Below are 15,412 nucleotides of genomic sequence, written 5' to 3'. Positions count from 1 at the left end.
TGGTTGTTCAAATTTCTTACAGGAAAACCTGTCAAAGTAAGGCACATAAGGAAACCCCTTTGAGTACGATGCGAATTATGCGTACCAAACGACACAGCCACGCCCGTGGAAACATCAGCCGAATCCTCCATTTTTAAAGTCTAACGCACTGCAGTGATAAGTGCGTCTACCAGCACTTTTTCATTCGCTGCTGCGACCATGGAGGAATCATCCTCACTAATGGATGGATCGAGGGGTGTGATATTAAATCCACCTGGACGGGCAGCCTCCACAACGGCATAAGAATCGGATGAGACAGCATGAGCAGGGAAAGGCGGGGGACGCTTCCTCCTGGGCCTTTGCCCACACGCCACTTCCATCCAGGACACCAAGGACTGCAGGACCGCCGTCAGTGCAACCATGGAAAGCTGGGGATTCGAGGGGCCTGCCACCTCCATGAGGGGGTCAGTGGGGAAGATGTGACCCTGAGGCTCCATAAGGAAAGGAAGACCTTGCAGTACAAAAACGATCTTTAGCACCACTAAACAATCCCCTTAAGGCGCAGAGTACCTATCAGCAGATAAATACCCGGGTTCCTCAAAGACTCGCCCTACCCACCAGAGGAGCACCAAGAATTCAAACCCAGCATCATCATAGACGCTATCCCTGTACCAGGCACAGGAAGAGGAAACTGAGGAGGAAGAGGAGGAGCTTTGGCATCCCCACAAGGCTTCAGTTGTCTCAGGCATCTCCCAGACAAAGGGAAAATGGCGACCATCAGCTACAAACACTGAAGCATGCTGCCAGGATCTTTCCTGCACCCTCTGCAAGGGGACCCCCTCCTGAAGGTAGGACACACTTTTAGGGGATACTCTGCTGTGTACTCTGCACCGGGCTCTGCACTGGGACCCCCCTGCACTACACACACACTGAAAAACAGCAGGGCATGCACCTAGGGGTCTCCTACACTGGGACCCCTCGAAACTACCAGGGCAGGACACGGACTATCCAAAGAACTTTACAGAGTGGGGATAGCGGGGGAAACCCCAGGGGTCTCTGCTGTATTCTCTCCCCTGGGACCCCCATCAGACTCTAGGTCCAGACAGGGAGGAATGGGAATGGGGAAAGCCCGGCTCAGTGAGGGATTGAAGGACGGGAGCAAGGAACCTGCAGGCTGGTCCGACCATCCCTGAAGGTTACCCGTGTCCACTGTTCTGTCCACCAGACTTTTATTGAGTATACTTATGTTTAGGTTATTTAAAATAACATGTTGGGTTTTCTTGATTCATAAAAGTTAGTTATGTGCAGGCGCCATATACTGTCCTTTTTTGGTATAGCTTTAGTTGTTCTGCAATATTGTTAACTCAGAATAAGTTTAAAAAAGTTGTTAGAAACCAGAGCATTATGGGTAGAAGTTCTACAAGAAGTGTATAAGCCACCATTTTGAGAAGATACAGCAAGGCAGCAAGACATGTTCTTCTCAATCTCTCACCATCACCCCGAGAGAGCTTAAAAAGTGAGTTCTTGTTATCCCATCCTTTATATAGATCATTGTTTCTTTGTTCTTTACAATATTGTACTGATTGAGGTTTATTTTTATCAATTTGGCTTGTTCTAATAAATATGAGATCAAAGAAATATGGTTTCTGAAATTTACGGAGCAGGAAGATTTAGCTCCCGGTCCTAAAGACAGAACATCCACCCCAAAGAAAACCACCAAAAGGGGAAAGGGGGAACTGTACTTACCCTTCCATGGTGTAGATAATGCTCCAGAAAGAACTCCTCGCCACCGAAGTAGGGGAGCTGTTGGCCAAGGGACCACTGAGACTCAGACCCAAGCCTGGTCAAATGTGACCCAGCGAGAGGTTTAACTCGCGGGCAAGTTTCTGTCCGTGAGGCTATTTCACGGCCAACCTAGCTCGTAGCTGTGGTCTGCATGCCCTTGCTGGCTGGGGGGAAACATTGGATCTAGATTATCTAGCCCGTCGCCCAGCCCGGCAGTTGATTGTAGATCTCCCGAGAGAAAACAAAAAAGATGTAAGGAAGGAGAAAATTGCTAAGACCAGAGATCCCAGCCGGGAGCCTAGGTCCTTAATCCTGACTAGACAGAATAAAACTGATTACCTAGAGCAGAGAGGGGGGTTATATAACAGCTAAGGACGTCCCATGGGCGCAGCCAGGTGTTTTTTGTTCTGCCTAGTCCTACTCCTGGAGGAGGCAATATAACCCAGTAGTTATGATTTATGAAGCGCTGTGTCCGTAGATGAACGAAAGACAAATATTGAATTTCATCCATTTTGGAATAAGGCTGTAACATTAAAAAGAAAATGTGGAAAAAGTGAAGCGCTGTGAATACTTTCCGGATATACTATATATATATATATATATATATATATATATATATATATATATATATATCGCTGCATAAACTGACGGCATTTGCACATTTTGCATAAATTACAGGAACACAAAATTTAAGCCGATATAATCTTCCAAATTTCTCACCAGTGCTTCCAGTTCTAACTGTAAACTCTTCTTCTTAGACTTTAGCCTGATTATTTCCTCTTGTTCTCGGTTTCTCTGGTTAAACAGCTCTTGACGGCGAATCCTCTCCAATTCTTGCTGCCTTTGTCGTTCCAGCTCTTGTTTTGCAGCCTGCAGGAACATTTGCAACACTCAGCTCAAATTATTAGAGGACATATTTCTATACTCCATCTGCATCCATCAAGTATTAAGTTTAGTAATGATGGTATGTAGGGGGTCATTAATGAGTTCTTGTGATCCACCAGTATAAGGATACAGACTGTACAGCAGGAGTGTACACCAGGTGTTCTAAACTGAGAGGGGGATGTTAACCATTCACCTTGAGTTATGGCAACCAAGTGATGACAAAATGGGGCTACATCTGTTATTAAAAACAGAATTCTCTGAAAACAATATGCCAGATGACATTTAAGAAACATTGTTAATATCTGTACCTCCATTCTATGTTTTGATTGCACAAAAGCAACAGAAAAAAAAATCACAAGTTGTAACTAGCTTGTGTATTTTTAAATTTGCTTTACAAGTATGATCAAAAACATATACATTTATTTCATCAGTTCTTTTCCTAAGTATCCATAAGTAAAGTAACATCAAGCTACTAACCTCTTTTGAAATCATATTGATACCTAGCAGGACTGGTGATGTTGCTGGTGAAGAAGGGGAGAGGGGGAAAGGGTAGGTTTGGGGTTATGGATAAATATTGGAAATCTGCTGAGGGTCTGTACTCCTAAAAACATTAAAGCGGCAGCAAAGGATGATTTTTTTTTTAAATTCTCTCTGCAAGATAATGTGTGCTGTCACCGCTGACCTGGCTTCCCACTTTCACCCGACCTTCCGTCCGGGATCACCGCTATTTGAATGGCCGTGCCAAGATGGCGTCACTCCCGTGCATGTACAAGGGAGCCACGATCTCAGCACAGTGCTCTGAAGGATAGCATGTTCGGTATGCCAATCTTTCAGAGCGCAGTGCACATGCGCCGGAAACTTCACCGGCTGCAGAGTTAGAGAATATCTCCTAAATGGTACACATTTAGAAGCTATTCCTTGTACCTATAGGTAAGCTTTATTATAAGCTTACCTGTAGGTTCAAATTTAAAAATAAATAGTTTACAACCCCTTTAAGAACCTGAATTAAAAAAAAAAAAAAACACAGCACCAATTAGATTCTCCCTTTCATATGATGAAAGGCATCAGAAGGATCTGATAATAAAAGTCCAAACCGATAGAGCACTGACCTCTCTCCTCTCAATCTCTTTCCTCTTCTCCTCCTCCCTCTGCCTCTCCAGCTCACGCTGTCTCTCCAGGCGCCTCTCCATCTCCAGCTGCTTCTTGCGCTCCTGCTCTTGCCGCTCTCTCTCTCTGCGCTCCTGTTCTTCTCTTTCTTTCTGAGCCTTTCGTTCAGCCTCCCTCTGTTGCTGCTCAAGCAGGACTTGACGCCTCTTCTCTAGCTCCTGGTTACCCCGTTCCATGTTCTCCTTCCTCTTGTCTTCAAAGGACACTTTAAAATTAAACCACGGACATTTTATTATATGAACCATGCTGAAGTGTATGTACAATGATAAAGACAAAAACTTGATTCTTTGGTTAATGGCCAAAAAACACACCCATACCATCCAAGGCCTAGTCTGCAAGAAGCTTAGTTAACACATACAGAGTCAGATGTACAAGAAGAAACACAGCAAGTAGACCAGACTGTTGGGTACCATTAGATATTTCAGCAGAGACTATTAACCACTTCAATACTGGGCACTTTCACACCCTTACTGCCCATGGTATTTTTTCCACTTTTACTGCTCTCACACTTTGAATGACAATTGCGCGGTCATGCAACACACTACCCATATGACATTCTTATCTTTTTGAGACAACTAGAACTTTCTTTTGGTGATATTTAATCACAACTGTTTTTTTTTTTTTTTTTGCTACATTTTGAAACAAAAAAGTTATTCTTAGTTTTTTATAACATTACAAGTAATTTTTTTCTTTCGCTAATAAAGGGCAGCACTCAAGAGTAAACAATGTGCTGACAGCCTTGCCAGTTATCGGCTCTCCTCTCCTCACACAGACACAGCGCATGAGTAAAGGACTGCTAATAACCTGCAAGTCTGTTTACACATGATCAGCTGTGATTGGACACAGTTGATCACATGGTAAAGGGCTGCTGTGATTGGCCCTTCCCCCCAATCTGTGCCTAAAGACCAAAGCTATGTACACATGATGTAAAAATACAGCAAAATTCTGGCCTTCCAGAGTACTGGCCCTCACAAAAAGTAAAAGAAATCAGCACATTCACCACAGACAAAACCTCAGTTAACTGTTGCCCGTGAAAAAAAAAATACTAGGAATGGTTCATTTCATACAAAAGAAAAAGCGCAAATGGCGTGTTTCAAACCATTAGAGTCTTGTTCACACTATTTGCACCTGAATAGTCATTTTGTGTTTTTTTTTCACATGGAATAATTAATTTTAAGCTGCTTTTATCCAGGAGGACAAAGTAAGATTTAATCTGTATGGTGGATGCACCGATTGCTTTCACTTTGCGATTTATGACGTGACTAGAGAACATGGACTGTTCACACCTATTATTTCAGATGATCTACAACAACAAGGTGAGTTGTCATCTTGTTACACTAGTCCTTGCTAAGCCAGATGCTACAGTCCACATGCACAAACATTACCTATCATTGTATCTATAAAGTAATTATGCCTGAAGACATGAATAGCCATAGAAAGGAGTTAAAAAGTTATCTGGATTCACCTGCTGTCTTCTTCTGAGGGGGATCCTCTTCCTGCATCCTATGGTAGGTGGGCAGTGTTCCATTAATGGGATCAGAACCACTAAAGGAGATAAAACCAAATAAATAAGACTTTGCAAACATCAATATCTGCTGTAGGATATACACAAAGAAATGCAATTGCAAGCTGGGTAAGCTGATCAAATAAGATATTCACTGTAAAATATTCGTTTCCTATGTAATACGAATAGACATACCCTACCTGCAGCTTACCGATTAATCATGAACGGAAGCTGCAAGTAGTGATTTCAAATACAACATCATCAAAACATATACAACTGTGACACAAATCATATTGTAATTTAATGGTATTAAAAATGACCTTTCCTTTTCAATCTGCAGCCCTTGTAATTTTCTGAAAATGCAATGCAATATGGCAACCTGGATCTGTTCTGTACACACAATGTATACTGACCACCCCCCAGAAACATAATTTCCTTCTTGTGTGATCGGCTCACTGATATTCCCAGAAGTCTGCCTAAGATGAAAACCAGATTTCTGGCATCCCCTGCAATAAAAATGTCATTTTTTGGTGGGATACTCCCAATAGGAACACGTCTAAAGGGATGCAGGCCCAGGAGCTTGTCACATTAGTGCTCTGCATCTGCCACAGCTGCGTGATAATTATGAAACCACTCCGATTAGACCCACTCATCACAGAGGAACAAACAGTGATTTCTTCAGAATAAGAAAAGGTAGGAATCTGCAACAAAGTTTGTTATAATCCTTGCAATGTACAGAGATCACCCAGAGAGGAATGTTTTTTTCAACAAAAGTGGAGTTACGCTTTAAAGTGAAGCAATACCTTTTTTCACTCCTCAAAACATGCAAATACTTCTTAATACCTGTGCCATCAGTTCTTTCTTGGCCACCCAAAGCACATCCAGTGTTCTTTTCAAGACTAAACCTCTGCCTGTGGCTCCCACAGAGTTTGATGGCCTGCCCATCGTATGCAGGCCTCTGCAGGAGATGCAGCTACATGAAAAAGGCCCATTTAAATCACCATTTTACTTAAAACTGCACTTTAAACTAAAACTCTGGTATTTATTAAATGTGTACATTGGCATGACAGAACCCATATGGACAACTGTCAAAAATATACAATGGAGCATATACAGTATAATATTAATCTCAAACCTAATGAATAGAGGGGAGGCAGCTAATTTTTACAACAGGTCGCATGTTATCTTCTAATGTACTGTGTATTGTAAAGGTGACTATACAGAGTTTGATGTTTAACATTTAAACTGCAGATAGCGCAATTGCGCTGGTAGGCTTGAAAGTGCCGGCACCACAGTAACACGAGTGCTTCAAGACGGCTAAGATAAAGGGGCCCCAGAGCAGAGGCACATTACCCAGCTCCTCTACCAGTTACCAAGTACATCTGGAGTACTTGTATTCCACTTGTTCCCTCTTAAGAAAAGGTTACATGTCCCTTTTGTCTATTCTCTGCTGAAACAATAGAGGAATTTACATTACTAAGCATGAAAATATTTTGCAAATATGCCTACAGGGGCAAGCAAAACGTTTGAAGGAGTATACATAAGTCATACTACAAGGTAGCTAGATATCACTGTGTATTACCTGGTTTTCCTCATACTCCCAGTACAGCTCACATAGTTACAGCTGTGTATTAGCTGCTAGTGTACCTACCTTGTCCTTCCTATACATCCAGTATAGCCCATGTAGTTACAGCTCTGTATTAGCTGCTACTGTACTTACCTTGCCCTTCTCATACCCCCCGATACGGCCCATGTAGGTATAGTTGTGTAGTAACTACTAGTGTACTTTTTTCCCACCTTATACACTCAGTACAGCTCACATAAGTACAGCTGTGGATTAGCTGCTAGTGTACCTAACTTGCTCTCATACACCCTGTACAGCACATGTAGCTATAGCTTTGTATTATTAGCTGCTAGTGTACTTACCTTGCCCTTCTCATACACCCAGTACAGCCCATGTAGTTAGAGCCGTGTACTGCCTGCCCTATTCTTTATGTCCTGACTCTGCTGCATCTGCACAGAAGCAGTTGGCATCATTTAAAAGGAAGCGGTTCCCATCTTATCAGGGCTTTGTGCTGTGCTGGAGTTCCGTTACCAGAGTCTGAACACTACAGATAAACTGCAGGAGAGACCACTTGCTGTCTTGTGACAGAGCAAAGATGTAACTATACCTACACAAAAATCAAACCACACTGGAAGCTTTATTGACCTGAATTCAAAACGGGCACTGGTATAATATATCCATAAAACTGTAGTTGCAAATGAACTAGAAGAGATTGCATAAGGACGACAAATAAGAGGGGTTAATGCCCCTTAAAAACAGCTTCTCACTATTTTAATAATATACAAAGAAGAACATACCGGAATGTAGGGGGCACTAGGTCTAGGGGCAGAGTTAGTGGGAGAGGCTGGCCAGATTTTGCCATGTCAGTTAGATGCATAGCCAACACAAACTCATCTGCTTTTAGTTTCCCATCTCGATCAATATCTGCAAGAGACCTACCAGAAGGGGAAAAAAAGGCAATTATATTCTATTTCATAATATTACAAATTCTGAGTATAAACAGTATCAGAGTAAATGTGTACTTTCACTGTGTAAGTAACTGCGGCACTCCATACTCACCTTCCTTTTGCGCCACCACTTTGCCCAGCCACTGATATTGAAGAGAAGGATCCCTTGGTGCTCACACAAGTACTCTCTGCACCACCTTATGACAACACTGGGAGGATCAGCTGTCAATCACCAAGTACCAGTTGTTTTGGAAGGGGAGGGAGTCGCACGCTTCCTATACTCTGAGGTACCTTGCATTCTATTTTATTCCTGTTATATAAACAGGGTGGTAGGGGTGCAGGAGGGTGAAAGGTTGCTAATAATGTGCAGATATGGAGAGTGGTAAAGTTGTTGACAAGTCATAGGCAGCTAGCCAACTAGCATTTTAAGTAGGGATCGACCGAATATCGGCAAAGCCGATATATTGAGGACCAATCTGCACTTTCCCCGATATATCGGAATCGGCCCCTGAGGTTACCGATATTTCGGTAAAGTGCTGTACCGGAGTGATACCTGCAGCTAGAGGCATCACCCCGGTACTGGCGTCTATAGCCGACGGTCGGTTGTCTTGTAATGACAACCGATGCACCTGAGAAGCCGGTCGGCTGCCATTACAAGGAGCTGGAGGGGACCGATCACTAATTTTAAGATAGCCTGCAAGTGCAGCCCCTGTGTCTTAGTCCAGAAAGGGACAGCATAGAGATAATCAGTGAATACACATTTAATTATACCAGCATGTCACATTTTTTAGACTCACATTATACAATAAAATACCTAGAATATTCACTTTAATTACCCAATCAAAAGAAAAGCTAAATTTCTGTTCACTTTTAATGCGCAATCATATGCCAATCAAAGAAGTAAACAGAAAATACCCTTTCGCATGAAGTGTATAGTCAAACAATTTACTGGGTGCACATTATCAACTCCTTTAGTAAATTAGCCCACATCTATCGGCCACAAAAGGAGAACATTCTTTTTATTGTTTTTATTAAAGACTTGCATATAGGAAAGGAACAGTAAGCACAACCATTGTGCAGCACTGCAAAAAAGAAAGCAGAGATTGCATAAGAAAAAAAAAAAAATATGGCTGTGCCACGTACACTTTTGAAATGTGGCATACTTCCATGCACTAAAAAATGCCCCCAGTATGACAGCATGACGAGCGGGGGGAAAAAAAAAAAAAGTTATATCATGTAAGCATGCCAAGTGATGACAATTTACAGTGTTCCTAAACCCAGGACTCTGCATTCACTATATCTGGTATCCCACAGTTCAGTACACAGAACATAGAAATGCAATTATTTTAGTAAATATAAACTGCTAAATACCTTTTCTCATCAGAAAAAAAGGGGAGGGAGGTGAAATCTGCAAGATGCAGTGTCACCAGAAAGAAGGCTGAATGTGAACACACGGGGAATATGAAACGTAGCTTTATTAAATCAATAATAAAAAAACAACAAACTGAGCACCAAGGGCTGCAATTGCAACCCAGACAACGTTGTCTAATCAGGGGGGAGATAACCAGCAGCTGCTCATGCATTACCCAAAACCATGCAGGCAACATTCATTCGGAAAGGATAGGTAATAGTACCAAATAATGGAATGTAAGTACTGAGTAGAAGTTCATTAATTCGTCTTCAAACTGTATGAGAATGTCATAAGGAATGCATGGTTCATGTGTGGTTACGGGTGTAGCGGAGGCTATAGGCTTCACATTTAGGCAACAATGTATCTAAATCAGCGATAAGGTAGTAAGTGTTAAAGGTATCACTCAGCATCACTCAGCGTACTATTACCTATCCTTTCCGAATGAATGTTGCCCGAATGGTTTTGGGTAATGCATGAGCAGCTGCTGATTATCTCCCCCCTGATTAGACATTGCCTGGTTCTAATTTTCTTGGCTGCAATTACAGCCCTTGGTGGTCAGTTTTTTTTTTATTATTGATTTAATAAAGCTAGGTTTCATAATCTCCGTGTGTTCACATTCAGCCTTCTTATGGGTGACTCTGATTTCACCTTCCCCTCCTTTTTTCATATTTATTTCTTGGTTGATGACTGCCCAGCTTTTTTCTGAGATGGGAGAGACTGTAGCGCAGGTCATTTGACCGTCCCTGTTATATCAGGGTGTTACATTTGTGGTGATCCGGTGTATTCCCTCTCCCTTCTTTTTTAACTTTTCTCATCAGCAATATATAGCAGAGTCTTGTGACTTCTATCAGTGTCCGGCCGAGCACTGTTTAAAGCTTGAAGGAGGAGTTTTTATTCTTCCCCTGATTGACCTATGAGGCTGCAGGACCACTGACACCCTGTCTGGACAGTGCTGATTGGCCCTGTGCTGATCACATGCACCCTCCCAAGAAGAAAAAAAATAAATCAATTTAGCAATACACACCAAACTGCGCATGTGCAGCTTGCCCCCAAGACTCCGTTTTATCAGGGGATGGTTAGGGGACTGTGGAAGAAGGGTAGGATCAGAGAAGACAAACAGCCTTTTTACACAATGCAGATGATTAACCCCTTAGGTTCCACAGTAAATATAACAAGCATGCTTTACTGCATATACAGACTGATTTTACTGTCTGTTTAGTAACACTTTAAAGTGGTAGTAAACTCTGTACCACCACTGTTACCTACAGACAAGTCTATAATAAGGCTTACATGTAGGTACTGTAAATATCTCCTAAACTTGCACAGTTTTGGAGATATTCAGAGTGCATGCAGCTGACGACATCATCGTTGAATGCGCTCTGAAGGAGCCGGACCTTCGGAGCCCGTGCCGAAAACAGCGGCTCCCACACGCATGCGCAGGAGTGACTTTATCACACCCCCGGTCACTCATGTAGCCGGAGTCTGCGAACCCCGGAGAGCTTCGTTCTAAGGTAAGTTTCTCATAATGTGTCACATTAAAAGGAAAGTTGTTCCTTCTGTTCATGTATGAGAAAAATGTTGGAATTTGCCCCTTCGGAAATTTTCTTTTGCAAAGTCTGAATTTGATGTCTAAAGTTGGGAAAGCCCTATATGAAAATCTAACGATCGTGCCTCATACGGAATTTTTCTTCCGATTTTCTTTATCGTGTGTACCCCACTTAAGACTTTACCTGAACAGTACACAAGGCGGTTCAGAGACTGCGTTTGACCTGCTTTGCATCGTGCTAAATTTCTTTGAACGGAGCAGGTCCTATTGAGGTGTATTTAAACAACAGACAAAGCAGTCAAAAGCAGCTTTTTCTTGTGAAATTTTTTTTTTTTTTTTAAAGCCCGTAGCGTGTGAAACACACTCAAAAGACTCCACCCGATGCATAAAAAAGTGCACACACACAAAGTGAGAACACAAAAAAGCACAGGGTGTGCGAAAACGTATGGTCTTCCCTCCGAAGAGGTAGGACCCGAAACCTCGATCCCCCGGGACGCAAGACTCCTGACAGGGATTTAAGGTACTTGTGGTCAGTCGGCCGAAACCAAACTGACCCCGTTCTTCAGGGGGACTGCCGAAACAGCCCACCCCAAGTACTAAGTGGAGCTCCCCCGAAGAGAGACCCCATGGGAGAGGGCGAACTAAGCCAAAAGACCATATCCACCCCCTCCCAAGACTCAAGGCAGGGCCCGAGGACCCACACCCTCCAGTCGTGCAATAAAGAAAACAAAGGTGATAGTGCAGGTGACGGACTCCAAAGAAAAAGACAGACAATACAAAGACGTGGGGAAGAGGAAGTGGGGGAAAGTGCAATGGTGCCATGTGAGGAACCAAGGCAGGCCTTCCAGCCGGAATAAAAAATTCCTCTGGTGCAAGCCAAAAGGCCTGTCCCAAGAGGCAGGTGCGAAAAAGGTGTGCATAGTGCAGTGACCAAGGTGCCGAAAAAACTCACAGCGAGCTGCCCCTCACCAGTGAGAAATTAAGGCACCCCTGGGCTGCCACCCCAGGAGCACATACACTACGGGCTTTTTCTATCTCAGCTTTTTCTTGTGAAATGCTGCGTCTGCCATTAAAACTCATGCATTTTGTAGGGAAATGCAGCATCTGAAATGAATGTCCATCACTAGGAGCCCATAAAGTGACTTGTGGAGAAGCCATACTGACTCCCTGCTAAGAAAGAGGAGACAAGCTAACCACCTACCAGCATGCAGGAATCTAAACTAAGAAAGACCATAACATGCAGGATGTGGAACATTTTTATATTAAATATCCCAAGGTTCAAGAGAGGCTTGTATAAATCTGCATGTAGCAAAAAGCCCCTCTATATATTAAACTTTAGCTTTCCAGTTCTCTCCTTTTTTTTATTTTCTTGCTAGAAAATCCTCCTGATTAGCTGGCCGTGTTTTGTCGCTGAGCATCTCTCTATCCAGATAAAAGTTCTGTTATTTGTACATAGCTCTGCAGAAAACAGCCAAGGATTTCCCTAAACACAGCCTGTCTTCCTTCCTTTGTTTCTAATCACATCTTCTAGGGTATGTGACTTTGCCTGCTCACATCCGCTCTCATGACTGGGGCTTGCCTTTTATTGCTGCTTACTTGAACAAACAGAAGCCGTTCTCGGATATGTAGAAATACTTGTGTGTGATGCCGGGAGGAGTTTGTATAGTGGAGACCACAGATGGGGGACAGTAGTGTGCCAATGATATTCTCTGTGACCTGTTCAGTCTATTTCAGTAAATCAAAGAGCTTTAATAAAACAGGTCTCACTATTTTGCTTTACATGTATCTAAAGTGACACTTCACTCTACCTACCTGGCTTTCTAGCAGCACTTACCTTTCCTTTACCTCCCTCCTCCCACTGCTCTGTTCAGCTTCAGGCACAAAGTCCCTAATCAAAACTTGTGGGTATCGCGGAGCATGTGACTTGCAATGCTGTTGGTGATTGGCCCAGCCCTGTCACGAGGTAGGAAGAGCCGAAGCTCTAAGAAGTTGGAGTTTAAAAAGGCTTTTCTTCCTTCTCTCCCAGTAGCTGAATGGCACAGTGGGGGAGCAAACTAAGGCTTGCCATAGATGAGTCATTTTTTTCATTTAACCAGTTAAACGAAAGAAAAACAAAAAAAGAAAGACTTGATTCCCCCATCCACCATGAATGGGAATCCTCCCTGCTGAGCTATTGTATTCAGACAACAGGGAAACTTCCCTGCCTGCAGAATACAGTGATCAGCGCTGCCGGCAATAGCTGGCAATGCTGATGGAGCAACACAAATTTGACAGGGTGGTTGCACAGAAGTCAACCAGTATATCAACTTCTGTACAACCACCCTGCCCATACATGGATCGACTGGCCCAATATCGAACCATGTATGGCTGGCTTAATGATAAGTAGGTGCTGCTAGGAATAGGGGGAAGTTTGATGACTGTTTTACATTACCCTGCAGGCATTACTAGAGCTACTAGTACTGGGTTACTCCAGCTGAATTTAGAAATTATAGAGTAAGTCAGGAAAATCAGTTCACTTTTGGCACAAGTAAGGAACACAGCCTGTATATTTGCTTGATATCTATTCTGGATATGGGGTTAAAGTATAAGAAATGGCAAAACCTAACTAAACATACTCTCAGCCTTATTCTAAGCCTAATCTATCTAGCCTAATCTATCTATCTATCTAGGAAATCTTTACGGGTGTTTGGAGTTAATTGGCTGATTAGAGTGTGACACCACGGGGTTAATTTACTAAAGCTAGAAATGTCAAAAAATTCTCGCAATTCTGCAGAGAAACAAATCAACTTCCAGATTTTATTTCTAAAGCTTAATAAAACAAGCTGAGGTTAGAAGCAGATTGGTTTTTCTGCAGAATTGTGACCAAGTTTGCCCTCTCTAGCTTTATGATGAGTCATGAGTCTACAATATTGAGCTTTTTCACAATATTCAAATTTTCTAAGATACTGAATTTTGAGTTTTCACTAGCTGTAAGCCATATTCATCAAAATGAAAAGAAAGAAATGCTTGAAATATATCACTCTGCGTGTAATGAATCTATATAAGTTTCACTTTTTGAATCGAATTACTGAAATAAATTAACTTTAAAATATATACACAGGTGCATCTCAGAAAATTAGAATATCATCAAAAAGTTAAAGTGATTGTACAGTCTCTTTTTTTTATGTAAAAATGCCAAACATGTTATACTTGCCTCCTCTGTGCAGTTGGTTTTGCACAGAGTGGCCCGAATCCTCTTTTTGGGTCCCTCTTCTGTTCTCCTGGCCCCTCACTCCTGTTGAGTGCCCCCACAGCAAGCAGCTTGCTATGGGGGCACCTAAGACGAGTCACAGCTTCCAGTGTCTATTCAGACACTGAGCCGTGATCCGGCGCTGGCCCCTCTCTCTCCTGATTGGCTGGCTGACTTTGATTGAGCAGCGGGAACCAATCATGCCGTGCTGCTGTTTCAACCAATGAGGAGGGGAGTCCCGGACAGCCAAGAAACTCCTGCAACATCGCTGGATAAAGATGGGCCCAGGTATGTATTAGGGGGGCTGCTGTACACAGGTGGTTTCTTTATTGTAATGCATATAATGCATTACGATAAAAATTAAAACTTCTTCCTTTGCAATCCTTTTAATTTATTTTAGTATTTAAATTTAAAAAGTGAAACTCATGTTTTAAATAGATGCGGTTCATACTGAGTGATTTCAAGCATTTCTTTCTTTTCATTTTGATGATTATGTTTTACAGCTGAAAACCTAAAACTCAGTATCTCAGAAAATTAGAATATTACATAAAACCAATTTAAAAAAAAAAGATTTTTAATACAGAAATATAAGCTTACTGAAAAGTATGTCCATGTACAGTATAGTATGCACTCAATACTTGGTCGGGGCTCCTTTTGCATGAACTACTGCATCAATGCGGCATGGCATGGAGGCGATTGCCCTGTGGCACTGCTGAGGTGTTATGGAAGCCCAGGTTTCTTTGATAGCGGCCCTCAGCTCATTTGCATTGTTGGGTCTGGTGTCTCATCTTCCTCTTGACAATACCCTGCAGATTCTCTACGGGGTTTAGGTCAGGCGAGTTTGCTGGCCAGTAATTCATGCAAAAGGAACCCGGCCAAGTTTTGAGTGCATACTATATGGTACATGGACATACTTTTCAGTAAGCCAACATTACTGTATTAAAAATACTTTTTTTTTTTATTGGTCTAAAGTAATATTCAAATTTTCAGAGATACTGAATTTTGGGTTTTTGCTTACTGTAACCCATAATAGACTAAGTTAAAAGAAAGAAATTATTATTATAGAGGATTTATATAGCGCCAACAGTTTGCGCAGCGCTTTACAATGTGAGGGAAGACAATACAGTTACAATACAATTCAATACAGGAGGAACTAGAGGGCCCTGCTCGTTAGAGCTTACAATCTAGACGGAAGAAAGAAAGAAATGCCTAACGCATCTATATAAAATATTTGGTTTTCATTTTTAGATTTGCATTACTGAAATAAATCAACTTTTTGATGATATTCTAATTTTATGAAACGCACCTGTATATCTGTATGTATATATACACATACATACATACACACATACATACATACAACTTTTTTTTTGCATTTTTGTGATGAGCAGGGAA

The 15,412-nt window shown here is 42.1% G+C and overlaps 1 protein-coding gene across 3 annotated transcripts in view; it reads right to left on the bottom strand.

Moving 5' to 3' along the window:
* ITSN2 (intersectin 2) overlaps window positions 1-15,412 on the bottom strand; it is a 392,176-nt gene that overhangs the window by 201,955 nt on the left and 174,809 nt on the right. For all 3 annotated transcript variants that reach the window (XM_082251747.1, XM_082251748.1, XM_082251746.1), the window contains exons 10-13: window positions 7,682-7,819; window positions 5,282-5,361; window positions 3,759-4,021; window positions 2,485-2,634 (exon numbers count right to left, since the gene is read on the bottom strand). In XM_082251747.1, the coding sequence (XP_082107873.1) occupies window positions 2,485-2,634; window positions 3,759-4,021; window positions 5,282-5,361; window positions 7,682-7,819 (631 nt within the window). The remainder of the gene's footprint in view (window positions 1-2,484; window positions 2,635-3,758; window positions 4,022-5,281; window positions 5,362-7,681; window positions 7,820-15,412) is intronic.

Source organism: Pelophylax lessonae, assembly GCF_965119305.1.
Source record: "Pelophylax lessonae genome assembly, chromosome: 3".
Lineage (NCBI taxonomy): Eukaryota > Metazoa > Chordata > Amphibia > Anura > Ranidae > Pelophylax > Pelophylax lessonae.
Note: the sequence above shows the minus strand (reverse complement) of the source record. Positions and strands in the feature narration are given on the sequence as shown.